The 27,832-nt window shown below is 41.1% G+C and overlaps 1 protein-coding gene across 3 annotated transcripts in view; it reads right to left on the bottom strand.

Annotated features, from left to right (window-relative positions):
- The window catches only part of PBK (PDZ binding kinase), a 32,632-nt gene extending 21,451 nt beyond the window's left edge, over positions 1-11,181 (bottom strand). The window contains exons 1-3 of one of the 3 annotated variants that reach the window (XM_044939731.2): positions 10,971-11,181; positions 7,819-7,896; positions 5,650-5,743 (exon numbers count right to left, since the gene is read on the bottom strand). In XM_044939731.2, coding sequence (XP_044795666.1) covers positions 5,650-5,743; positions 7,819-7,876 — 152 coding nt within the window. In that variant the 5' untranslated portion in view covers positions 7,877-7,896; positions 10,971-11,181. The remainder of the gene's footprint in view (positions 1-5,649; positions 5,744-7,818; positions 7,897-10,970) is intronic. The other 2 variants (XM_006058905.4, XM_006058904.4) reach the window with 2 other exon arrangements.
- Positions 11,182-27,832: the final 16,651 nt, after the last annotated feature.

The raw sequence follows: 27,832 nt of genomic DNA, 5'->3' as shown, positions 1-27,832 counted from the left end.
GCTAACACCTAACCTACTCAAACTCTTCCAGAAAATTGCAGAGTAAGGTAAACTTCCAAACTCATTCTATGAGGCCACCATCTCCCTAATACCAAAACCTGACAAAGATGCCACAAAAGAAAACTAAAGGCCAATATCACTGATGAACATAGATGCAAAAATCCTTAACAAAATTCTAGCAAACAGAATCCAACAACATATTAAAAAGATCATACATCATGACCAAGTGGGCTTTATTCCAGGGATGCAAGGATTCTTCAATATCTGCAAATCAATCAATGTAATACACCACATTAACAAATTGAAAGATAAAAACCATATGATTATCTCATATGCAGAGAAAGCCTTTGACAAAATTCAACATCCATTTATGATTAAAAAAAAAAAAAACCCTCCAGAAAGCAGGAATAGAAGGAACATACCTTAACATAATAGAAGCTATATTTGACAAACCCACAGCAAACATTATCCTCAATGGTGAAAAACTGAAAGCATTTCCCCTAAAGTCAGGAACAAGAAAGGGTGCCCACTCTCACCACTACTATTCAACATGGTTTTGGAAGTTTTGGCCACAGCAATCAGAGCAGAAAAAGAAATAAAACGTATCCAGATTGGAAAAGAAGAAGTAAAACTCTCACTGTTTGCAGATGACATGATCCTCTACATAGAAAACCCTAAAGACTCCACCAGAAAATTACTAGAGCTAATCAGTGAATATAGTAAAGTTGCAGGATATAAAATTAACACATAGAAATCTTTTGCATTGCTATACACTAACAATGAGAAAACAGAAAGAGAAATTAAGGAAACAATTCCATTAAAATACTTAGGAATATATCTACCTCAAGAAACAAAAGACCTATATATAGAAAACTATAAAATACTGATGAAAGAAATCAAAGAGTACACAAATAGATGGAGAAATATACCATGTTCATGGATTGAAATAATCAATATAGTGAAAATTACCCAAAGCAATCTATAGATTCATTGCAATCTTTATCAAGCTACCAATGGTATTTTCACAGAACTAGAACAAGTAATTTCACAATTTGTATGGAAATACAAAAAACCCCAAATAGCCAAAGCAATCTTGACAAAGAATAGAACTGGAGGAATCAACCTACCTGACTTCAGACTCTAGTACAAAGCTACAGTTATCAAGACAGTAATGATACTGGCACAAAGACAGAAATACAGATCAATGGAACAAAACAGAAAGCCCAGAGATAAATCCATGCACCTATGGACACCTTATCTTTGACAAAGGAGGCAAGAATATACAATGGAGAAAAGACCATCTCTTTAACAAGTGGTGCTGGGAAAACTGGTCAACCACTTGTAAAAGAATGAAACTAGAACACTTTCTAACACCATACACAAAAATAAACTCAAAATGGATTAAAGATCTAAACATAGGGCCAGAAACTATAAAACTTCTACAGGAGAACACAGGCAAAACACTCTCCGACATACATCACAGCAGGATCCTCTATGACCACCTCCCAGAATATTGGAAATAAAAGCAAAAATAAACAAATGGGACCTAATTAAACCTAAAAGCTTTTGCACAACAAAGGAAAATATAAGCAAGGTGAAAAGACAGCCTTTAGAATGGGAGAAAATAATAGCAAATGAAGCAACTGACAAAGAATTAATCTCAAAAATATACAAGCAACTCCTGCAGCTCAATTCCAGAAAAATAAACGACCCAATCAAAAAATGGGCCAAAGACCTAAACAGACATTTCTCCAAAGAAGACATACAGATGGCTAACAAACACATGAAAAGATGCTCAACATCACTCATTATCAGTTCAGTTCAGTTCAGTTCAGTTGCTCAGTCATGTCCGACTCTTTGCGACTCCATGAACTGCAGCATGCCAGCCCTCCCTGTCCATCACCAACTCCCGGAGTTCACTCAAACTCACGTCCATCGAGTCGGTGATGCCATCCAGCCATCTCATCCTCTGTCATCCCCTTTTCCTCCTGTCCCCAATCTCTCCCAGCATCAGAGTCTTTTCCAATGAGTCAACTCTTCGCATCAGGTGGCCAAAGTACTGGAGTTTCAGCTTCAGCATCAGTCCTTCCAAAGAACACCCAGGACTGATCTCCTTTAGAATGGACTGGTTGGATCGCCTTGCAGTCCAAGGGACTCTCAAGAGTCTTCTCCAGCACCACAGTCCAAAAGCATCAATTCTTTGGCGCTTGGCTTTCTTCACAGTCCAACTCTCACATCCATACATGACTAATGGAAAAACCATAGCCTTGACTAGACGGACCTTTGTTGACAAAGTAATGTCTCTGCTTTTGAATATGCTATCTAGGTTGGTCATAACTTTCCTTCCAAGGAGTAAATTATCAGAGAAATGCAAATCAAAACCACAATGAGGTACCATTTCACGCCAGTCAGAATGGCTGTTATCCAAAAGTCTACAATCAATAAATGCTGGAGAGGGTGTGGAGAAAAGGGAACCCTCTTACACTGTTGGTGGGAATGCAAACTAGTACAGCCACTATGGAGAACAGTGTGGAGATTCCTTAAAAATCTGTTAATAGAACTGCCATATGACCCAGCAATCCCACTGCTGGGCATACACACCAAGGAAACTAGAATTGAAAGAGATGCGTATACCCCAATGTTCATCGCAGCACTGTTTATAATAGCCAGGACATAGAAGCAACCTAGATGTCCATTAGCAAACAAATGGATAACAAAGCTGTGGTACATATACACAATGGAATATTACTCAGCCATTAAAAAGAATACATTTGAATCAGTTCTAATGAGGTGGATGAAGCTGGAGCCTATTATACAGAGTGAAGTAAGCCAGAAAGAAAAACACCAATACAGTGTACTACTGCTACTGCTGCTAAGTCACTTCAGTCGTGTCCGACTCTGTGTGACCCCATAGGCGCCAGGCAGCCCACCAGGTTCCCCCGTCCCTGGGATTCTCCAGGCAAGAACACTGGAGTGGGTTGCCATTTCCTTCTCCAATGCATGAAAGTGAAAAGTGAAAGTGAAGTCGCTCAGTCGTGTCTGACCCTCAGCGACCCCATGGACTGGTACCTACCAGGCTCCTCCACCCATGGGATTTTCCAGGCAAGAGTACTAACGCATATATATATACGGAATTTAGAAAGATTGTAACAATAACCCTATATGCGAGACAGCAAAATAGACACAGATGTATAGAACAGTCTTTTGGACTCGGTGGGAGAGGGCGAGAGTGGGATGATTTGGGAGAATGGCACTGAAACATGTATATTATTATATGTGAAACGGATCACCAGTCCAGGTTCAATGCATGAGACAGGGTGCTCGGGGCTGGTGCACTGGGATGACCCTGAGGGATGGGATGGGGAGGAAGGTGGGAGGGGGGTTCAGGATGGGGAACACATGTACACCTGTGGCAGATTCATGTCCATGTATGGCAAAACCACTACAATATTGTAAAGTAATTAGCCTCCAATTAAAATAAATAAATTTATATTTTTTTAAAGAGGAAAACTTTCAGATAATTTTTAAAAACAAGATAGACAAAAATGAAAAACTAAATAGAAGTATCAGAAAATGAAGTTGAGAAAATTTCCCAGAAAATATTAATAGAACAAAAGAGAAAATAGAAAAACAGACCAAAAATAAAATAAAATAAAGGTAGATCAAAGATTAGGCCAGTAAATCCCACATCCAAGACAGAGGACAGATAAAAAGGGGTGAACATGATCAACAAAGTAATTTTTAAAAATAACCTCTCAAAAATTTAATAGGAATTTTCAGGCTCCAAGAGGCCACACTCATGCATGTCAGTGTGAAATGCAGAACGGCGGTGACAAACAAAAGACCATGCAAGGTGATAAGACAGCAGGCGGGGGAGATAACAGAACAGAGACACGGAGGCGCAGCAGTCAGAGGGGCTTCACGATTCTCAACAGCAGCAGTTGAACAATGTTCTCAAAATTCTGGGGAGAACATACTTCTGAATGAGAATTCTAACCCAGAAAAACAAAAAAGGCCACTCAAGTACAAGCATAAAATGAAAACATTTTTAGAAAAGTAAATCCTCAAAAATGTATCTTCTGTTTTTCATGGGGCACTAACAAATGTCTTCACCAGAATGAGATGTAAACCAAGAAATACTAAGATATGAAACAAGAAAAATAGAGGATCCAATTCACCAGAGAGGCAAAGGAAATCTCTAGTGAAGAAGGCTGAGCGCCGAAGAATAGATGCTTTTGAACTGTGGTGTTGGAGAAGACTCTTGAGAGTCCCTTGGACTGCAAGGAGATCCAACCAGTCCACTCTGAAGGAGATCAGCCCTGGGATTTCTTTGTAAGGAATGATGCTAAAGCTGAAACTCCAGTACTTTGGCCACCTCATGCGAAGAGTTGACTCATTGGAAAAAGACTCTGATGCTGGGAGGGATTGGGGGCAGGAGCAGAAGGGGACGACAAAGGATGAGATGGCTGGATGGCATCACTGACTCGATGGACGTGAGTGTGAGTGAACTCCAGGAGTTGGTGATGGATAGGGAGGCCTGGCGTGCTGTGATTCATGGGGTCGCAAAGAGTTGGACACGACTGAGCGCCCGAACTGAACTGAACTGAGGCTACTATAAAGGAAAATCCCAAGCTAACAGAGCCACATTGAGGACTGGGAGGGTCAGGCGGGAACTGCTATTTCCAATGAAGTTTTCTAATTAAGTCACATACAGTATAACTTTGCTAACAACACACTTCACATTCTAAAAAAACTTTTTTAAGGAAGAAAAAATGAGACTAGCCACGAAATTGTGATAAGTTTTTTCTTTCAAAATAACTTAAAGCCAGAGTTTTAGACATTAAAAAATGGAAGTTCAAAAAACTAACAGCAGACAAGCACACAAAAGGGAGTGTTTAAGCTGCAAAGACACTTCAAGAAGACCCACTTATATATAACTGCTATACTAGTCTCGATTCACCAGCTTTTTATTTGAGGAAGTATTTCTTTGAAACAACGTAAACCTAGAAAGGCTAATGATATGCTGCCTTGGACTAATCAGGCTAATTCTTAGGGAGCACTAAACAGTACATAACTGTCTGCCACTTAATAAACATGAAACTAGGTACAGAATAATGAATAAAAGGAACAACTTTGTAATAATGTGTTTGTTGCCATATGTAATATTATTAGCTATAAGCATCTATTCTAGTATTCCATTTTTCTTTTAATACAATTTTCCTACTTTAGAATCAGGTATCTGCCCTTCTCACTTAATGATGACATAAATAAAGATATTTACTTCTTTAGAAGAGAATATCCTGAGAAGGCAACTCTCCAGATAGAAGGGATTAATAGTCACTGATATCTCCCAACACCAGTATCCTCTTTGAAGTTTTCTTACTGAGAATCCTGTGTTATTATCACACAGGAATCCCTTTTCTGTGTCCTTTTCCCCTCCTACACAAGCCAAGTAAAAATTACAAATTACCTCTCCTTTAATAACCCATTAAGAGGAAGCTAGGAGAAAGATGTACCAGGTAGAGCTCTGGCAAAAATATGAACATACCCCAGGTCTAAATATTTGCATGTTCATATTCCTTTTTGTCTCCACGTACAGTGGAACTATGGTTCCATGTAAAAAATGTTAACGTGAAATCTTATACTCACCTTTGCATAAGGTAGACATTTACCCCAGTACCAAAGCCAAGCTTCTGCATAAATGGAGAGGCAGGAATATTTATACATGGAGTTAAACATAATGCTAAATGTCAGAAAGAGAAATAAAAAATAAAATTAGTATTTGAAAAGACCTCCACAGATGCATCCTAACGTTCTCAATAAATCATTGTTAAGAGAATTAACTGGCAAAGTCTTGCAGAGCAATTTGACACTATGTGTCCCAGCTTTCAATGGCTACCTTTGACCAAGTCTACTTTTGGAGCTCTATTCTACAGTAACACTTAAACACGGGTCAGCAAAACAGCCTGTTTTTATATGACCCATAAGCTAAGAATTGATTTTTACATTTTAAAAGGGTTGTTAAAAAAATAGATAAAGAAGGTCTCTTGGTTGAATCCTTAGACTTCATGACTCTCTTCCAACATGGCCCAAGACAACTCCAGATAACACCATGGCAACAAAGTATAGACAGAAGCTATATCAAATTCACAGATCAATTGAAAACCCTCATCAACACTTTTAACCAAAAACCTTATCCAGATTACGCTACCAAATGAAGACTTGCCTTTAATAACACTGAAGAGCCTAGAATCCAGATTTGGTTTCAGAATCAAAGAGCTAGAACTGACTCCAGAAAAGATCAGAACCTGAGGATGACTTCGAATCAACCCAATACCAAGATCACCCTTAAGAGCAGATTCAAAGTAGAAAAGACAGTGTCATACCAGCTACACTCCTCTCAATTACACACCCTCATCAAGGCATTTATGCACAACTCTTATCATGGAATTGATTCCAGAAAGCAACTTGCTAAAGAAGCCAGGGTTACAGAGTCAAGAATTCAAATCTGGTTTCAAAACAGAAGAACTAGATTCCATGTCCAGAAAAGAAAAAAACCGAGGCGGCCTTAGAACAAAGACAATTAGGGACAAGATCCTGGAGATGAGAGAATTCAAAGTACAGAAACTACACAGAATGGCAGCAGTCTCACCAGTGACTGTCTTATTTCTCTGGAGCCAGAACAGGGGAAACAGAGGCAGATTCAGTGTACTTGATAACATCAGTCTGGACTCCAAACCTCTAACTCTTCCTGGAACATACCATTCTAAACACACCTTCAGCTTCTCCAGGAGCTGAGCCTTCTGGAGATAGTAAACAGGACTTCAGGAGACAGAGACACATACAAAGCACCACAAAGAAAAAAAGTTATTAATATCATTTTTCGGCAATCACAGTAACGACTAATTTAGGCAAAAATCAAGGAAAGAAGGAAGGAAGGGAGGGAGGCAGGCAAGGAAGAAAGAAGAAAGGAAGAAGACGATGGCAAAAGGGTTCCTATGTGACCCACAAAGCCTAAACCATTTACTATCTGCCATTTACAAAAAGTTTGCTAATGCCTGCGCTACGGCATGCAGCTGAAGATACCATATACACACGTGAATGCGTGCATGCATGCCAATAGTGGGATCTGCTTTTGTAGCTACAAAAAAAAAAAAAAGAAAAGCCTAAGTGATCATTAGAGTCATAATTATAGCATATCTATATTACAGAGTAGTATAAGGTTATTAAAAGAGATGAGATAGAGCAGTCCTACTTTTGCTCATGAACAATTAACTGCTCTTGGATTGCCCTTTTGCCATGAACAACTAGAAAATCTGACAAAATATAATGGTTTTCACATACTTGACAATAGGCAGGGCAGGACTATGAACTCTGAGAGGAGAGAAACTAATGAGATGAGTCCTATCACTGCCCTAACTTACTGCTTAGAAACACTTTCCAGGCTGCAGCACAACAAAATGAAGCCCAAAGGGCTTGTCAAATTGAAGTGACAGATTACCCTGTCTACTGAATTGCCTTTGAAAATACCCTTCCCATACATAGAGGGGGAAAGATAAAGTAGTTCCTTTGAGGTTCAAGTTAAGTTGCTTCTTCACCTAGGAGAACCTACAAATCTGCTAGAATGTCAATAAAATTAGATCACAGATGACCAAACTCTGACCTATAAAAGAAGTCTTATTTCTTGATATCAACATTATAAAGATGACTTATACTAAAATTGTTCTTGTGTGACAGATAACAATGAAAGGATTTAACTATAATACTATGAAGATATTTCTGATATCAGTAACAATGAAGAAAGGTTTTATAGATTACCAGATTTCCTTTTTTCAGATAATCTGCTTGGTGTCTTGAAATTATTGGTTTCTTCCATTGTAATAATTGCTTAAGGTCCTATGATAAAAATGAATAGAAAGGTACACTGCAGTTATAAAGAATACATCTTTCATTCATGAAGAAAAAATTCCTATAATACTATCACTTATTTACAAAAAATTTGAGAACTGAAAAAGACCATGACAAATATTTAGTCCAGTTATATTTACAATGAGAAAACTGAAACCCAGAGACGGAGAAAGATAAACTAAAATTAAAGATAAGTAAAATTACATACCCAAGGTCATGCTATTAATGATTGTGGATTTTTATTTTTCAAATAATATATGCACTTGGTTAAAAAAAAAAATCACCTAGTACGCTCCCACACTTCCCAGGAGTAGTTATTAACAGATCTTTTATATGCTTTTAAGAGCTTGGCTTTGTAAGCAGTATTATTCCTAATAGCCAAAAAAAGGAAACAGAAAAAGCTATCAGATGATGAATGGATAAAGAAAATATGGCATATATTACGCACTGCTGCTGCTGCTGCTGCTGCTAAATCGCTTCAGTCGTGCCCGACTCTGTGCGACCCCATAGACGGCACCCCACCAGGCTCCCCCGTCCGGGGATTCTCCAGGCAAGAACACTGGAGTGGGTTGCCATTTCCTTCTCCAATGCATGAAAGTTAAAAGTGAAAGTGAAGTCGCTCAGTCCTGTCAGACTCTTAGCAACCCCATGAACTGCAGCCTACCAGGCTCCTCCATCCATGGGATTTTCCAGGCAAGAGTACTGGAGTGGGGTGCCATTGCCTTCTCCAATACTGCGCACAATAAAATATTATTCAACAGAGTATATATTTTACATAGGGAATATTATTTAGACATTAAAAGGAATGAAGTACTCATGTATACTACAACATCAAAGAATCTTGAAAACCTTATGCCAGGTGAAAGAAAGCAGACACAAGGGGCCACATATATGATTGTTTTTCCACACAATATCCAGAAGAGGCAAATCCATGGACAAAATAAATGGGTAGTTGCTGTGGGCTGAAGGGAAAAGAGAATGTGGAGTGACTGCTAGTGGGTGTATGCCATCTTTTCTGGGGTGATGAAAATGTTCTAAAATTAGGTAGTGGTTTAATATATTCAACTCTGCTGGGAGCCGGCATATTGCATATTGAGTGCATATTGCATATTGCATATTGAGTGCAGCACTTTCCACAGCATCATCTTTCAGGATCTGGAATAGCTCAACTGGAACTCTATCACTGCCAGGAGCCAGCGTGAGGAACTCCGCCCGTGGCAAAGGTCATGAGGAAGGAGGCTCGGCATACACAAAGGCGGGATCGAGCCACAGGAGTCCCCCTGGAAATTCTCGAGCATCTACCCCCAAAACCAGAGTCTGCCTACTTTCTGCTTTGTGCTCTCACCTACACCTCTGACTTTACGGAGGAGGGGGGGGCTGTCCCCCACTACCTCTCTCTAAAAAGAGAGTTAACTTACAGCTCCAGTTAATAAAGTTCCTGGGTGTGACAGTGTTTCAACCCACAAACTCCTTTGGAAATCCTCTAGCCTGCCTGAATAGGTTTTTCAGGCCACATGTGATTGCTCAGAGCCTCCCAACTGTGAGAGGCATGAGATGTTCTAAACTGTCTAAATACAGATTCCTTTGAGCAGTTAAAAGATTGATTAGAAATTGTATTGGTGAAGGGTTTTTCACTTGTTGGGCCAGTGTTTGCTGCTAAGTCTCCATATCCCTTACCTGCTGTGTCCCTGGCAGTGTATTGATTAATATGATTGGTGTAAGTAGTAGCTTTAATGTTTGTAACCTTGCACCCTTGAGTTAATTCTTTTTCTTGTTACAGCCCACCACACCTTTGCCCTATAGGAATGCAACTTTAATGCTTTTGGAGGGTGGCGCCTAACTAGTCACCTTTAGAGAAAAATAAGTTTTCTGAAGAAAGGGTCTTAAAATGTTAACAGGCCTCTGGGCCAGAAGATGATGCAAATCACCTAAACTTTTGCATATGATAAGTCTGCAGGAAGAAAGCCTGGCTTACTGCATGACTCTACCCCTTCCCCCATTATCCTCTATGCATAACTTAAGGTATAAAAACTACTTTGGAAAATAAAGTGCGGGCCTTGTTCACCGAAACTTGGTCTCCCCATGTCGTTCTTTCTCTCACCTTCTGGCTGAATTATTCAGCCTCTTTTCTCCACTGAATTTCCTCACTGAGCTGTCCTTATTCTATTACTCTTTATATCCTTAATTAACGTTTAATTAAGCAGTTGTTTCCTGATCCTCACCGACGCCGTCCCCGCTTGGAATTCCCTGGATCCACCGGGGCTGGACCCTGGCACAACTCTATTCCAAAAACCACTTAACTGTACACTTTCAAAAGAGTGAATTTCATGATATGTTAATTACATCTCAATAAACTATTAGTTTAAAATTATCTATGAAAATACAATGTACATACTGTATACACAAGCAAGTTAATACAGGGTTTTTTTTCTCTTCTGTAACATTTCTTTTAAAATCCTTTTTATTAAAAAATTAACTATTATTTTGAAAAAAGGTTTGGTTTTGTATTAGATTTACTGTAAAGCAAACTGTTACTACCTGTCTGTATGCTCGTTTGGATTGTCCATAAAAAACTGGGAGGAAGAGAGAACATTTGCTTAAATGCTGCATAGAGCCACTTAATACCCCTTAATAAACAGCACCTGGGCGTCCCATGTGGCATTAGTGGTAAAGAATCTGCCTGCCAATGCATGAGGTTCGATTCCTGGGTCGGGAAGATCCCCTGGAGGAGAAAACGGCAACCCACTCCAGTATTCTTGCCTGAAGAATGCCATGGACAGAGAAGCATGGCGGGCTTCCATAAAAAGTACAGTGTCAAGCTCTGATTTGAGAAAAGAGCGATTTCTTTCTTCGAATCCCCACCGTACCCCGTAAGTCTGATGCGCACGCGGGTCGCCAAGATGCTTCCTAAGATAATTCCCAGTTTAATGCATATTCCTAACGTCTTCCACCTTCCTTCCAGGCCCCAAGTTGTCAAAAAAGCAAAGAGGCCGCGGCTCGAGGGGCGCGGGACACCCGGCCAGGCCCACTCGCGGCAGGATCCCTAAAATCTCTCTCCTTACCAGAGCCACGAGATGGGACGACGAGATGTCCAGGGAAAGGCTGTCTTGAAAACTGGTCCCGAGCAGCCCCCAACACTGCGCGCCCGCTGGGGTGAGGGGGTGGGGTCCGACCTGCCAACACACGGACTCGGCAACCGTTGTTCCGACGGGAACCCGCCGGGCTTTCAAAATAGCGCACGCACCGCCCCTACGTCGATCGCGAACTACGGGGCGGCGCAAAGGACACACCAAACCGGATTCGCCGGTCCTGTTCTTTTCGGTCTTTCCCCTCTGTTTATCGATCCCACCTTACTACCCACTGCTGCTGCTGCTGCTAAATCGCTTCAGTTGTGTCCAACTCTGTGCTACCCCCATAGACAGCAGCCCGCCAGGCTCCTCTGTCCCTGGGATTCTCCAGGCAAGGATACTGGAGTGGGTTGCCATTTCATTCTCCCTTACTACCCAATAGGGATGCTCTGAAGCCAAATAAAAGGTAGAGACGAACTGACTTTTACAGCCACTGTCAGCCCTTCAGAGGGACAACTCCAATTAAAAAGAAAATATATGCCTGTATTTAGGCTGAAATCCTTTCCCAGTTACGAACCCTGTGCCCAGAATATGTGACGGTTCTTTTGTCTTTTTTACTACAAATTTGGCCTTGAAACACTAACTAAAAATGCACATGTCTTGAGTAGCAATCGTTTTTGACTGAGAAGAAACATAGATACTCAGAAATTTTGCTACCTCTTGTAATCACTACGTTCATTTCAAGTGAAAATGCAAGTCGCTCAGTCGTGTCCGACTCTTGGCGACCCCATGGACTGAGTATACGGTCCATGGAATTCTCCAGGCCAGAATACTGGAGTGGGTATTCCCGTCTCCAGGGTTATCTTCCCAACCCAGGGATCGAACCCCGGTCTCCCGCATTGCAGGCACATTCTTTTCCAGCTGAGCCACAAAGGAATGTGTTCATTTATTCAACAAATATTTAGATAGCATCTTCCCCTTCTCCGGAGATCTTCCCCTCCCAGGAATCGAACACAAGTCTCCTGCATTGCAGGCAGATTCTTTACTGTCTGAGCCACCAGGAAAGCCCAGAGAGCACCTACTATGTGCCAGATGTGTATCGAATGCCCACTGCAGAAGATATACTATAGCAATCACTGAAAGAGACACAAAGATGATTAAGTCACAGAGCCCCCTCCTACGCAGAGGGGGATGAGGGAAGGGTAGGAGAGTGTCCAAAGAAAGAAACACACACACAGCACAATACAAAGGAGACTATAATGTAGGTAACTATAGTTGTAAAGCCCATTTTTTGCAAATGAGGAAACCCAAATGGCACAGAGAGCTTAAGTAATTTGCTTAAAGTCACAGAGCCAGTAGATGGTAGAGTCAGGATTTGAACTCATGCTTAATTTAGAGTTCCTCTTTAACAAAAGTGTTCAAAACCTCTTCCGTCTTACACACACACACACACACACACACACACACACACGTCTCCACCTTCAGGGCCCTCCCATTTTTGGCCACCCTCTCCTAAGCAGAGATGATCATTTTCTATGTGTGTTTTCAGTTGCTCAGCCACGTCCCATTCTTTACAACCCCATGGACTGTACCCCACCAGGCTCCTCTGGGATGTTCCAGACAAGAACACTGCAGTGCGTTGCCATTTCCTCCTTCAGGGGATCTTCCCAACCCAGGGATCGAACTGCATCTCCTGCATTTGCAAGTGGATTCCTTATCATTTAAGCCACCTGGGAAGTACCTTCCCTCTATTCTCATTCTGATATTTTTTGCGGAGGCATAATACACACCTCATCATCTTTTTAAAAATGCCTATAATTTGCTATGCTTTTTATTAAGTTCTACAATTTTACAAGCTCTCTGTTTTCTATTCTTATGGCTAATGAAGCCAGAGCCTGACTGCGCCTTAATTAAGCACTGCCTGTTCAAAGAAACCCTAGGGAGATGAGGATATTGACACAGGTGTAAGATGAAGCAGAAAATAGTCACAGGAATGAAGGTCCCTGGGTAAAGACTTATAACCATCCTGTTCCCCATCTTGTAACTATAAAAGTACCTCCAGAGATTATCAGAAGAAACATCTGAACTTCACAAGCTTAATGTTATTGCCTGTAAAATGTAATCATTAATCTCAAAATCTTGCACCCCAGTCAGTCGTCATAGGAAACAGTTTCCAACCTGAATCGGTAATTTCTCCCAGAGTGTAAGTGGCCTGGATTCCCTGGCTTAGGCAAAAGAGACCCAAACTCTGTATTTGATCCTTGGTTGGTTATGCCCAAAGGAACATTTGCATCCTCATCTTTTTATGGCATAAACTTCAACTTCTGCTCCTTTCATTGCCTCCCCTTTTGAGCCTAGTTTAAAGTGGGGGGAGGGATATTAATTTTTTTTCCCCTCTTTTCTACTGCTATTGCATTTCAATTTTCTTTGAGGCCATATGGATACTGCTGATTGGCTAGAAGAATGATGAGAACGTTTAGGGGAGAGGAAGAAAAGAAAAGAAAATTTCAAAATTTGTTCTTCTTCTATCTGTGTATCCAACCAGTCAACATGTCCCTAGGGTGCTGTACTGGCATCCTAAAGCCACTGGGTCCACAGCTAAGGCCACTTGAGGCCCCCCACCCCACGCCCCATCTTGGTGCTGCTCTTCTGCGTCCCAGTTTTAGTGAGTGGCTCCTCCATCTGTCCCCAAGGCCTGAGCCAGGAGCTTCTCTTCTCCTTTATCCATCCAAGTTCTGACAACTCTTCCTTGTGGATCTCTTAAATCTCTGTCCTCCTCCCCTTTCCACCTTGGACTATAAACTCTCACTTGTCTCTATTGATGACTCCTAATTTGCCCCCCTTCTTCCTGTCACTCCTTTCTTCCAGTTGATTTTCACACTGCATGCATGCTAAGTCAATTTAGTCGTAACCAACTCTTTTCGACCCCGTGGACTGTAGCCCACCAAGTTCCTCTGCCCATGGGATTCTCCAGGCAAGAATACAGGAGTGGGTTGCCATTTTGTCCTCCAGGAGATCTTCCCTGACCCAGGGATCAAACCTGCATCTCCAGCGTCTGTTGCTTTACCACTGTGCCACCTAGGAATCCCTGATTTCCACTTTGCTGCCTCATTAACCTTCCTGAAATGTAAATCTGGTCATGGCACTCCCCTGTTTGCAATCCTTCAGGGTTCCTCACTAAGTTCAGGGTGAAAAACACCTCCCCTTAGCATCTGACAGTGTCTCTAGCTTGGGTTCCTCTAGCTCTGAATCTGGTCTCCCCTTATACTGAGTTAAGGTAGTTCCTGGAACACACGTGTTTTCTCATGTCTCCACCACGTGCGCATGAATCCACCTCTGCCAGGAAAGCCCTCCCGCCCTTTCCGACTGGCTCAGCATCTACTCATCCGTCAGCTCTCAGCTTAAGTGCTGCCTGCCCCAGGACACACTCTCTAATGGCCCCAGTCTATGTGATTTCTCCTCTATGATCCCAGAATGCCTTCCAATTCTCCCTGTCCCAATACGTACCCCAGTACAATGGAATTTTCTCTCTACTTCTGTCTTCCTCCACTAGAATGTCAGCTCCATAGCCCTCTCCTGCCTGCGTAGATGAGTGCTCAGAAATGTTCAGTGAATATCCGAGAGAATGACAAGATGGATAAACACTGTTGCACAGAGAATTTATCTTTCCTTCAGTGACACAGAATGCCAATTTGGGAATCCGGTCTGAGCTGGCAACTTAAATGTCTTAGCCATGGCCCCTGAATCAGTGTTTGCTGGCTGTTAGGGACTGAATGTTTGCATCCCCCTAAAACTCCCATGTGTAGGAGCCTGTTGGACACAGTGAGGGGCTCTGCTGGTAAATTGGAAATTGTCAATGAGATGTACTGGGTGCGATTTGGAACGCAGAAGTGAGATGGAATCCCTTTCACATCCTTTCACCTACATCACATGGCAAGCAGAGTTGTGGAGTCTGAGGTTTCAGCAGCTGTGTTCTGGTACCTGGTCACTCACTCAGTGGCCGTTGAAAGATGTCTGCAGTGACAGTGGTGGTCTCTTGACCCCTGGATCAGAGTTACAGTGCATATTCTTGAACATGACATTCCTAGTTTCCTGCCTGGCAACGGGAACAGATATAGAAAGCTCATAAAGGGAAGATGAAGAACACGAACAGTAACACAGTCCACCACAGTATCCAAGAAATCTTCACAACTGTGTAATAAAACCCATCCTGGCAAACAGCCAGGAAAATATGGACTTAAATGTAAAATACTAAACATAAAACTTACAGAAAAAAAAATAAAATGTAAAGCATATAATTCTCTGGTGGCTTAGTAGTAAAGAATCCCCCTGCAATGTGGGAGATGAGGGTTTGATTCCTGGATTGGGAAGATCCCCTGGAGGAGGAAATGGCAACCCACTCCAGTATTCTTGCCTGAGAAATCCCATGGACAGAGGAACCTGGAGGGCTACAGTCCTTGCTTGGGGTTGCAAAGAGTCAGACACAGAGACTAAACAACAACAAAAATAAAACTTTTAGGGAAAAAAAGTATAAAGCAAAACTATAAAAAATTTAGAAATACACTGGTGATACTTAAAGAAAAATTTCAGAACAAAGAAAAATTTCAGAACAAAGGGCTAGGAAAAGAGTTTATAGACTTGACATTAAAGGCATGCTCTGTAAAAAGAAAACTTGGGACTTTTCTGGTGCTGCAGTAACTAAGACTCTGTGCTCCCAATGCAGGGGGCCAGGGTTCGGTCCCTGGTCAGAGAATTAGATTCTCTTGTGCCACAACAAAGAGCTTGTACGCTGTAACTAAAGATCCCATGTGCTGCAGCTAAGAAACAGCACAGTCAAATAAGTAAATAAGTAACTTTTTAAAAAAGAAAAATCAATAAATTGAACCTCATTACAAAACTTTAATTCTGCAAAAGATGCTGTGAAGATGTAGCAACAAGCTACAGAACTGAAGAAAATGTTTGTGAACCACATGTCCACAAAGGATTTAATTCTAGACTATTACATAAAGAACTCCTAAAATTCAGCAGTTGAGAAATCAATCCAGACTAAAAATGGGCAAAAGACATTGTAATAGGCTGAATGTTGTTGTTGTTCCGTTGCTAAATCATGTCTGAATCTTTGCGACCCCATGGACTGCAGCATGCCAGATTTCCTGTCCTTCACCATCTCCCAGAGTTTCCTCAAACTCATGTCCATTGAGTCAGTGATGCCATCCAACCATCTCATCCTCTGTCGTCCCCTTCTCCTCCTGCCTTCAATCTTTCCCAGCATCAGGGTCTTTTGCAACGTGTCAGCTCTTTGCATCAGGTGGCCAAAGTATTGCAATTTCAGCTTCAGCATCAGTCCTTCCAGTGAATACTCAGGGTTGGTTTCCTTTAGGATTGACTGGTTTGATCTGGCTGTCCAAGGGACTGGCCCCCAAAGACATGGGGTTCTAATCTCTGGAATCTGTAAATGCTAGCTTTTTTGGAAATAGGGTCTTTGCAGATTGGATTAAGTTAAAGGATGTTGAAATGAGGATATCATCCTGGAGTATCCAGTGGGATCTAAATGCAGCCACATGGATCTTTAGAAGCGGAAGCAGAGGAGACTGACACAGACACACAGGGGAGAAGGCAGTGTGAAGAGGGAGCAGAGAGAGATTTGAGGATACTGACCTTAAAGAGGTGACCTGTGGCCACAAACCAAGGAATGCTGACAATCACCAGAAGCTGGAAGAGGCAAAGGACGGGTTATCCCCTCATCACCTCACTCATACTCTTCATTCCACAACAGTCCGAACACCTACTGAAGCCTGCTACCTCTTAGACAATGTTTCTGACTATGACCCTTCCCACTGAATGTCATGGAGAAACCACCTTTGGTCTAATTTTTTATCATCTGCCTCATGGATGCACCTGTGGAAGTAGGAAAAAGCTTAACTACTGGGCAAACATGACGTCTTATTACAGTTTAATTACTTTTGGCTTCATGCTCTGGTCTCTCCCCGCTCCCTCAAAGGACAGCAAAAGGGTGTGTCAGTTCAGATGGATGGTGATCACGAGCTGGAAACATTTAAGGATAGAAAAGAGAAAACAGGGACTTTCCTGGTGGATCAGTGGTTAAGAATCTGCCTTTCAATGCAGGGGGTGTGGGTTTGATCCCTTATCCAGGAATTAATATCCCACAAGCTGTGGGGCAACTAAGCCTGCGCATAGCAACTACAGAGCCCACAGGTCACGACTAGCAAGAAGCACATGTTGCAACTAAGAATAAAATACTTATTTTTGCAGCCAAAAATAAATAAATAATTTTTTTAAAAAAAGAGAGAGACAGAAAATGGGAACAGGAATATGGGTGAACTCTAGGAGGTAATATTTTTGTCTGGAGCAGCTTCCTAACACTGGGGATCTGGGGTCGGGAGTGCAGCTGCAAGCTTGGAGCAGAGTAGGAGCTGGGAAGCCCTCCACACAACTGCCTGTTAGGAAGACTGAACTCCACCAGCCTTTACTCATCCTCAATGGCTAAAGATTTCCACTTGCAGCTCTGACTTTTCCTACCACCCAACAAGAAATGGAATTTTGCTTGTTCTGGGAATATGGGGCCTGAAAAACAAGAAGTGCTTTGGAAACATGTGCTGGGATCTGAGTGGTCTGTAATTGATGAGTTCCTTCCTCCATTGTGGTCCAGCACACTGGGAAGATGGAACAGGGAATTCGAACCTTCCCTCAGGGAAGACGCCTACTTAATGCCTAACAAAGATGAGTATTCCATCCTCAGTGATTGTGTAAGACTTCTGAGCTGGTTCTGACATCTGGCCACAATTTCGGCACCCTGCTGTTGTTTTTGCTCTCCCATGTTCTTTGCTTTCGAATTCAGCCAGAAAACATTTTGATTCTCAGCCTCTTAGGGTGAATCAATGCAGTGGGAAACAGGAAAGAGGTTTTGGTGGTTTACACTTCAACTACTCAATACCTATGTGGAATGCATAGAGAGTTTAGATGAAATGCAAATCCTGCTTACGGCACGCTGTTGGAAATTATCCTGCCACTAAGGCAACAGCATATACTAAATAGACTAAGAGAATAAACCAGATGTTCTCAAGACATAAGAAAATCATAGGTTCAGGCCCTTTCCTCTGGGGATCTAGTTAAATGGAAAAGCTGGTCGGGCTGTACACACGTACCATATATTAAATCCCATGCAACAGAGCCATAAAAACAAGCCCAGAGCTTGTTACCACCAGGCTGCCCTTAACCAGAAATCACTTTTCCAGCAACATGATGCATCGTTGTTTTTTTTAATGGTTGCTGGAAGGGTGAAGAGCTAGATGGATATCAGAAGGAAAAGGCCCCCAAGACCTCAATACCTATAGGCCTTCATGTACCTATTAATATTTTCAGCACAAATCCTGAACCAGAGAACAGTCCTAAACTAGGTATGTAGCTTATTAAAATGACTGCTGGATGGAGGGAGAGAGGGAAAGAGCTTTTATTTATTCACTTGTTTATTTATTTAGATTGTAAGCCTGAACTTAAGTGGTCTTTGATGAGGCTTTCCCCTGAGAGTGGTAATAGGGGTTTCACTCTAAGAACTGCTCATGTAAATTTCAGAAGTGGATCAATTCATTCAGTTATTCATTGAACAAGTGATCCTGGGCCAGGTTAAAAAAAATTGAAAAAAATCACATATTCATATGTGGGCTTTCTAGGTGGCTCAGTTGTAAAGAATCTGCCTGCAAAGTAGGAGACCCGGGTTTGATCCCTGGTAGGGAAGATCCCCTGGAGAAGGAAATGGCAACCCACTCCAGTATTCTTGCCTGGGAAATCCCATGGACAGAGAAGCTTGGCAGGCTACAGTCCCTGGGATCCCAAAGAGTCAGACATGATTGAGCAACTAACACTTCAATCTGTAGGAATTGTGAGGCCTTTAGAGGCCTATCACCAAAACAAAAGGAAGTTAGCCCCTCAAGAAGACTATCGGAACCTGGTCAAAGGAGGAAAAAGCCAAAAGGACTTGCTGGGATATTGCTCCTCTGAGGTGGGGGACAGGCAGGGAGCTGGGAGGCAAGGAAGCCAGGAGAGGCATCCACTATGCAGAATGGACAGCACCTTGAGTTCACCCTGTGGTTTAGACCTAAAAATCCAATAGAATAGAGTTATAAATTTCAGGCCAGATCAAGACTGAAGATATGTTTTTAGTTTTGTTTTTATTTGTTTGCATCTTCTGCAAGTTCCTTTTTCAAAAAAGAGTACTTTGGACAATATGTTTATTTTAATGTGTGTTGAATCAAAATTCACATACATGGGACTTCCGTGGTGGTCTAGTGGTTAGGATTCTGTGCTTCAGTTGCAGGGGCATGGGTTCGATCCCTGTTCAGGGAACTCAGATCCTGCATGCAATGTAATGTAGCCAAAATGAAAAAGAAAAAAAAAAATTCACCTACAGTGAAATACATAGGTTTTATATACACAGCTGAAAAATTTCACTTATTTCACACACAATACACAAATGAGTACATCTAGGTAATAAACACTGTAGTCAAAATTAATCTCCACTACTCATAGGTAACAATTGTTCTGATTTCCATCGTCTAATTAGTTTTAATCATCCTTGAAGTTCATATAAAAGAAGCCATACAATATGTACTTTTTTATTTTTTAATGAATTAATATGTCACAATTTGTTCCTGTTTTCTTCTGCTGATGGATATTAGAGCTGTTTCTAATTTGGGGCTATTTTGTGAATACAACTGCTATAAATATTCTTGCACAAGTCTTTTTGTGGCTATATGTTTTCATTAGTCTTGGATAAATATTTAAACTGGAATTTCTAGGTCATGGGGCATGTGTATATTTAACTCTATAAGGAACTGCCAAACCATTTTTCCAATTTTACACTCCTACTTACAATGTATGCTTTTATTTCTAGTGCAAAGTGGTATTTTACTGTGCTTTTAATTTCTATTTCTCTGAGGACTAATAATGTTGAGCATCCTTTCATATGCCTGGTGATCATATTACTTCTTTTCCAAAGTGTCTGTTGAAATGGTTAGTCCATTTTTCAGTTGGGTTGGTTGTCTTTTTATTACTGAGTTGTACAAGTTATTTATATACTCGGCACACAAATATATCATTTGTTGTATGTAATGTAAATATTTTCTCCCAGTCTTTGACTTGTCTTTTGATTTTCTTGATGTCTTTTGATGAACAGATTTTTGAACCTTTTATGAAGTCAAAGTTAGCAATTTTTCATGGTTAGTGCTTTTTATGTCCTTTCTTTTTTAAAAAATAATTGTATTAATTTTCACTGCACGGGATCTTCGTTGCTGCATGCAGGCTTCCTCCAGTTGCCGTGCACAGGCTTCCCATTGCAGTGGCATCCCTTGTTACAGAGCACTGGCTTCAGTAGTTGTGACACGTGGGCTTCGTGGTCCTGAGGCATGTGGGATCTTGCGAGCGCAGGGAGCAAACCTGTGCCTCCTGTATTGCCAGGTGGATTCTCAACCACTGGACCACCAGGGAAGTCCTAAGTTTTCTTCTAGAAGCTTTGTAGTTTTAGGTTTGTTGGTTTTTTTTTTTTTCCTTCACTTTTACAGTTTTATTTTCCCATTGTCAGTTCTTTTGAATATTTCTCCTGGCCTATACTAGCTATCTTAGAATTTACTCCAGATCAGGGTACTAAATAAATGATCAAGGCCACTCTAAACCTATAACTTAAAATTTATCTCCTAATATTTTCCCAATACTAAGCACTTAGATATGTTATCTAACACAAGTCATCTAAGATCGAATGATAGTATAGATTCTCTAGTAGTAAAATTCCATAACTTAGTGATATCTCAATTTTGGATGGTTAAAAACTCCTACAGTGTATAGCTTGTTATAATATACAGGTACAGAGTTCTTAGAAAGCTAGTCCTGGAATGTTAGTTTGTGAAATAAAAATATTTAGCTTTAGTGCATTAAAAATAGAAATATCATTACAAATTCTCTCAAAGTTTTTTTAAAATTTATTTTTAGTTGGAGGATAATTGCTTTACAGTGTTGTGTTGGTTTCTGCTGCACAGCAACATGAATCAGCTGTAAGTATACATATATCCCCTCTCTCTTGAGCTTGCCCTACCCCCATTCCCCTCCAGTTGCGGCCCTCTAGGTCACCACAGTGCAATTTTAGCTTTTAATTTGGGTTTGTAGTCATTTCAACTTTTGGGTATTGCAGGAGATGGGGTCAAAGTTCATCCCCCGTCCCACCCGAACCCCCACCATATACGTCTCCAGTTCTTCCTACACTGTTCATTGAAAAGATTTTTCCCTTCGTGATTTTGTTGAATATCAATTGACAGTATATATATGGTTATATTTTTGAACTTTCTAATATGTTCTTTTGATCTGTTTGCTTGTCCTTATGACAAAATCATATTGGCTTGATTAGCATACTATAGTGAGTCTCTGAATCAAGTAGTAGAAACCTTCCAACTGTATTTTTTGTTTTCAATATTGTTTTGACTATACTAGGTGCTTTGATTTTTCACATAAATTTCAGAATTATCTTAGCAGTATAAACAAAAAAAGTGTTGGAATTTACTTCTATTGTGTTGAATCCATAGAGCAATTTGACTTCTTAGTAATATTGAGTCTTCATGTTCATAAACAAAGTATACCTCTCCATTATTTTAGGTCTTCCCAGCAATGCCTTATGGTTTTCATGTCTTTTGTTAAATATATTTCTGGCGGCTCAGTGGTAAAGAATCCGCCTGTCAGTGCAGGAAACTCGGGTTTGATCCCTGGGTTGGGAAGATCCCCTGGGAAAGGAAATGGCAACCCACTCCAGTTTTCTTGCCTGGGAAATCCCATGAACAGAGGCCTGGTGGGCAACAATCCATGGAGTTGCACAACAGTCAGATACAACTTAGCATCTAAACAACAACAAACAACAGTCTTTTTAAGTCGACTCCTGATTCCTGTTTACATGACCTTAATGGTTTTTCCCAGTTTCATTTTCAATTAATACGACAAAATGTTTTAGATTCATCTTGTACATTTCTTGCCACCGACTTGGTATCAGCCATTTCTTCAAAAAAGACCCTAAGTTTTTCTTTTTAAAGTAGGATATTTCAATACCACAATCTGGGTGCTAGGGATGAACGTTGCTTTTGGTTTGGTCACTGTTTCTAGGTCTAACTGTTCCTTAAACAGACTTGCAACCGATTTTCCAATGTTAGCCACACCTTCACAACTCCCCTCCCTCTCAAAAGTTATAATTGCCACTAGGTCCTAAACTTTCAGGAAATTCCATAGCCTTCTCCCCCCAGCTTTCCTGGTAGCCCAGCTGGTAAAGAATCCACCTGCAATGCAGGAGACCCCAGTTCGATTCCTGGGTCTAGAAGATCCACTGTAGAAGGGATAGGCTACCCACTCCAGTATTCTTGGGCTTCCCTGGTGGCTCCGCTGGTAAAGAATCTGCCTGCAATGTGGGAGACTTGAGTTTGATCCCTGGGTTGGGAAGATCCCCTGGAGAATGAAACAGCTACCCACTCTGGTATTCTGACCTAGAGGAGGAAGTGAAAGAAAGTACATGTGCCTACTTTCTCATTTTTTAGTTCTGAAAGACTCTCCTTGATCTTTGTATCCCTGGTTCAGGTCTAACCATTATTACTCCTTGGGAAACATTTGTGGAAGAACAGTGTCCTCTCTTGGGCTTGCTTTGTGACAAGATGGGTCAGTCCAGGACACATTAGATGAGTTTTTCCTAAACACTTTTGATTTCTCTTCTTTCCCCAACTTTGCCTTGTATATTCCCTGACAATCACCACATCATCTCAGTTTTAGATCCTGAACCTGCATTTCAACACACATCTGTGATCCAGATTTTCTGATTCTCTCACGTTAGAACCCCTTCTTGCTTATGAACCTTCTTATGGACTAGTCACCAAAGCTTAATCTAGAATCCAGATTCCCAGATGAGGCAACTGGTCAACAGGAATCTGCAACAGAAACCCTTTAGCTAAGCAAGCCCTGAATGTACTGACTTTTAAGGCAGGTAGGTCTGCTCAGACAGAAAGAAAGCTTTAGGAAAGGACCATTCTGATCTATAAAGCATAGGATGTCATCAAGCCAGAGTTCCTTGGGTCTGTAGGAAGCTGAGCTCTGTTCCCCAACCCTAAGGTCCAGGGAGGAGATTTTTTTCCGGAATTGTTATTTATTTCAAAACATTTCATATTCTGAAGAAGAGACAAAAAGACACATTATTTGGTTTGGAAGTTATTTTGCTTTGCCCGAGCTTTTCCTCATCTTCCAAATAATTTGTGGGATAAGTGGATTACCTGATATCTCTTATGAAAAGGAAAAAAGGAGAGAGAAATAATTCTTGTGATTCTCTGGGGAAGCAATATGGAATTCAAAATGGAAAAGGAGGCACCAGTGACATATTCTGTTCACCTCCAGCACACACTGCGCGGGGGATGCATCGACAACAAAATCCACAGTGCCAGAAATGAATGCCAACTGCTTATTTTCAAATGTGACATAATTTCCAGAGGATTTGATTCTGATCATTGCTTTGACTGCCCGTGGTCATTCTGTTACTGGAAACCTACAATGCCAGTTCTTTGCTAAGTGTCTTTGGCAAGGCCTTAGTTAGTGTTTAATCACAGTAAGAAAGTTCCAAAGACTTTATTAGCCGTATAAAGAATTACAGAGATATTAGCCTAAGTTGGATGGAGCCCAGAGCAGCTGTGCTGTGCTTCAAGGGCAGGAGAATGTCTCAGAGATATATTACGCTAACAGAAAAGCACCCTGGGATTTAACCCTTACGATAACGAATCTAAGTGTTCCTTGTTTTACAAAATAGCTCTATTTCTGAAAATTGTATAAATCTGACATCTCATACCCCCTCTTACTTCCCCATTCAATAACTACAATATCCAGAACACTTAATCTCCAATTACGGCTGATGTCAATGTACATACTGTTATCTTTTTTTAATGTATTTATTTCTAATTAAAGGAAAATTGCTTTACAGTATTGTGTTGGCTTCTGCCAAACCTCAACATGAGTCAGCCATAGGTATACCAATGTCCCCTCCCTCTTGAACCTCCCTCCCACTCCCTCCCCGTCCCACCCCTCTAGGTGGTTACAGAGCCCCTTTGAGTTCCCCGAGTCTACAGAAAATTCCCACTGGCTATCTATTTTACATATGTTAATACATACTATTGTCTTTTAATTCTTCTCCTTTTCCAAGTTTCTTTAACAAGTACTTGAATAGAAAAGATGTAAATGTCTAATAGCTACGTATTTAGAAGACTGCTTATTAAATGTTTTGATAAAGTGACTATTCACTCAGTTTATTTTTATTTTTCCATATGGATAGGAATTAAGTCTAGGTCCAAACTTAGGACTGGGGTAGCACTGCCTTGCAAAAAGAAGGGAGCCCATTAAATTTGCCATTTTTCTTTGTTCCGCTTACAAATTTTGATTCTTCCAAAATGCCAAATTTCTAATCAGTCTGTAACAATGTCTCCACAGGACCACCATTAAAAGACTAAAAAGGGGGAATAAATGACATATTAGAAGGCTAAATGCATTCTATTTAAAAGATTTTCCTTCATAATCTTGATTATGACATTCTTCTTTTTATGGATGCTCAAATACCCTCTCAGATCTGAAATGTTAATGGTTTGTGTAAATGGTTTTTCAAAGATGTCCTTATGTGGCAAATATTAAAAACAGCTTCCCGATATTTTTTGGAAATTAACTGATCCGTGAAACTCAGAGGCATAGGATCTGGTGGTTTACTGAAACTTCTAGAATGTCTTTGCCTGTAAGGGTATTAGGTACTGGAGTGTTTTGGCTATACATAATTTATGGAAGGAGATAAATATGATTTTCCTTTTGAGAGTAAAAACCAAAATATTCTGGGGCTTCCCTGGTGGCTTAGCAGTAAAGAATTTGCTTGCCAATTCGGGAGACACGGGTTTGATCCCTGGTCTGGGAAGACCCCATATGTCTTGGAGCAACTAAGCCTGTGCCCCACAACTATTGAGCCTGTGCTCTGGAGTCAGGGAACTGCAACTACTGAGCCCATGCGCCCTAGAGCTCATGCTCCACAACGATAGAAACCACTGCAATGAGAAGCCTGAATGTTGCAACAAAGAGTAGCCTCTGCTCGTCATAGCTAGAGAGAAGCCTGCACAGCAACAAGGACCCAGTGCAACCAAATACAACAAATAATTAAATTGTTAAAAAAAAAATATCCCACTGTTGAATGGGGTGCGGTCAATATATTTTCCATTAATAATTAAATATTATCCCTTTCAAATTCATCTAATTTTCCATTTATTGCAGTGCTTGATTAGCTTACATCAGTGTTTCTCAAAGTCAATTTCATAGAGCACGAGTTCCCTGTGTAACAGTTTTCCATGTTGCATGTAAATTACCACAGTCTTAGGCAGCTCTAAATTACAAACATTTAGGTTTCCTCTTCCAGGATGACAGTGAAACATGCTCTGCAGCCTCCAGCAAAACAAGCATAATTAGTGAAAATTATTCTTTAAATCCTGCCGGGAGCAGGAGCTCCACCCATGACAAAGGTCATGAGGAAGGAGGCTCGGCATACGCAAAGGCGGGATCGAGCCTCAGGAGTCCCCCTGGAAATTCTCGAGCATCTACCCCCAAAACCAGAGTCTGCCTACTTTCTGCTTTGTGCTCTCACCTACACCTCTGACTTTACGGGGGGCTGTCCCCCACTACCTCTCTCTGGAAAAAAAGTTAACTTACAGTTCCAGTTAATAAAGTTCCTGGGTGTGATAGTGTTTCAACCTACAAAACTCCTTTGGAAGTCCTCTAGCCTGCCTCTGAATAGGTTTTTCCGGCCACATGTGATTGCTCAGAGCCTCCCAACTGTGAGAGGCATGAGATGTTCTAAACTGTCTAAATACAGATTCCTTTGAGCAGTTAAAAGATTGATTAGAAATTGTATTGGTGAAGGGTTTTTCACTTGTTGGGCCAATGTTTGCTGCTAAGTCTCCATATCCCTTACCTGCTGTGTCCCTGGCAGTGTATTGATTAATATAATTGGTGTAAGTAGTAGCTTTAATGTTTGTAACCTTGCACCCTTGAGTTAATTCTTTTTCTTGTTGTAGCCCACCACACCTTTGCCCTATAGGAATGCAACTTTAATGCTTTTGGAGCGTGGCGCCTGACTAATCACCTTTAGAGAAAAATAAGTTTTCTGAAGAAAGGGTCTTAAAATATTAACAGGCCTCTGGGCCAGAAGATGATGCAAATCACCTAAACTTTTGCATATGATAAGTCTGCAGGAAGAAAGCCTGGCTTACTGCATGACTCTACCCCTTCCCCCATTATCCTCTATGCATAATTTAAGGTATAAAAACTACTTTGGAAAATAAAGTGCGGGCCTTGTTCACCGAAACTTGGTCTCCCCATGTCGTTCTTTCTCTCACCTTCTGGCTGAATTATTCAGCCTCTTTTCTCCACTGAATTTCCTCACTGAGCTATCCTTATTTCAGCCTCTTTTCTCCACTGAATTTCTTCACTGAGCTATCCTTATTTAACCACTCTTTATATCCTTAATTAACGTTTAATTAAGCAATTGTTTCCTGATCGCCGATGCCATCTCCCCTTCGAATTCCCTGGATCCACCGGGGCTGGACCCCGGCAAAATCCTAACATTTAAAGTCTCTGGAAATTGTCCTTAGGGTATACAGAAAATAAAGAAATACTTATATAAGAAAACATAGTAAAATTGGGTAAGAACAGTGAGGGTCTGTAGCATTTGAACCATGACTCATCCATTTCCTCCCCACTTCCAGATAAGTGCGACAGAAACTCTATTCCAGGAAGGTGAAGTCAAGGACACAGGGCTCCTTCTCCACCCAACTGTTACTTAAGGGATATGGTATCTTCCTGGGAGAGGTAGGCCACCAGAAGTTTTCATCAGACCCAGTGACACACTGGTAAGGAGACTGAGAAACTGGAAACCTCATACAGGGCTGATAGAAATCCTGCCTTGGAAAACAGTTTGGCACATCCTCAAAAGTTTAATCATAGAGTTATCGTATGACCCAGCAATTCCACTCCCACACATAAACCCAAGAGAAATGAAAACTTATGCCCACCCAAAAGCTCTTGTGCAAATATTCATAGCAACGCTATTTCTAAGAACCAAAAGGTAGAAACAACAGACACTCATCAGTTGACGAGTAGGTATCACATGTAGTCTTGCAGGTGGCTCAGTGGTAGAATCCAGCTGCCAATGCAGGAGACACAAGAGACCCAGGTTTGATCCCTGGGTTGGGAAGATCCCCTGGAGGAGGAAATGGCAACCCACTCCAGTATCCTGGCCTGGAAAATCCCACGGACAGAGGAGCCTGGCGGGCTACAGTCCATGGTGTTGCAAAGAATCCGGACGTGACTGAGCATACACAGCTAAGTGGTCTATGCACACAATGGCATATTATTCAACAATTTATAAGAAATGAAATGCACATGCCACAACATGGATAAACCTTGAAAACATTATGCTAAGTGAAAGAAGCCAGTCACAAGAGACCACACATTACATGATTCCATTTTTACAAAATGTCTAGAATAGACAGATTTATAGAGAAAGTAGGTTAGCGGTAGCCTAGGTCTGGTGAAATAGAAGAAAGATGGGTGACTGCTAAAATGTTTGGGCTTTCTTTTGGGACCAATGGACATATTACAAAGTTGATTGTGGTGATGGCTTCACAGTGTTGTGAAGAGAATAAGAACCATTGAATTGTACACTTTAAGTGGGCGAATTGTATTACAAGTGTTTGTGGAAAACCTATATACCCCATTTTTAGCTCATATTTTCCATGGATCAGGGATCT

The sequence above is a fragment of the Bubalus bubalis genome, chromosome 3, assembly GCF_019923935.1.
Source record: "Bubalus bubalis isolate 160015118507 breed Murrah chromosome 3, NDDB_SH_1, whole genome shotgun sequence".
Lineage (NCBI taxonomy): Eukaryota > Metazoa > Chordata > Mammalia > Artiodactyla > Bovidae > Bubalus > Bubalus bubalis.
Note: the sequence above shows the minus strand (reverse complement) of the source record. Positions and strands in the feature narration are given on the sequence as shown.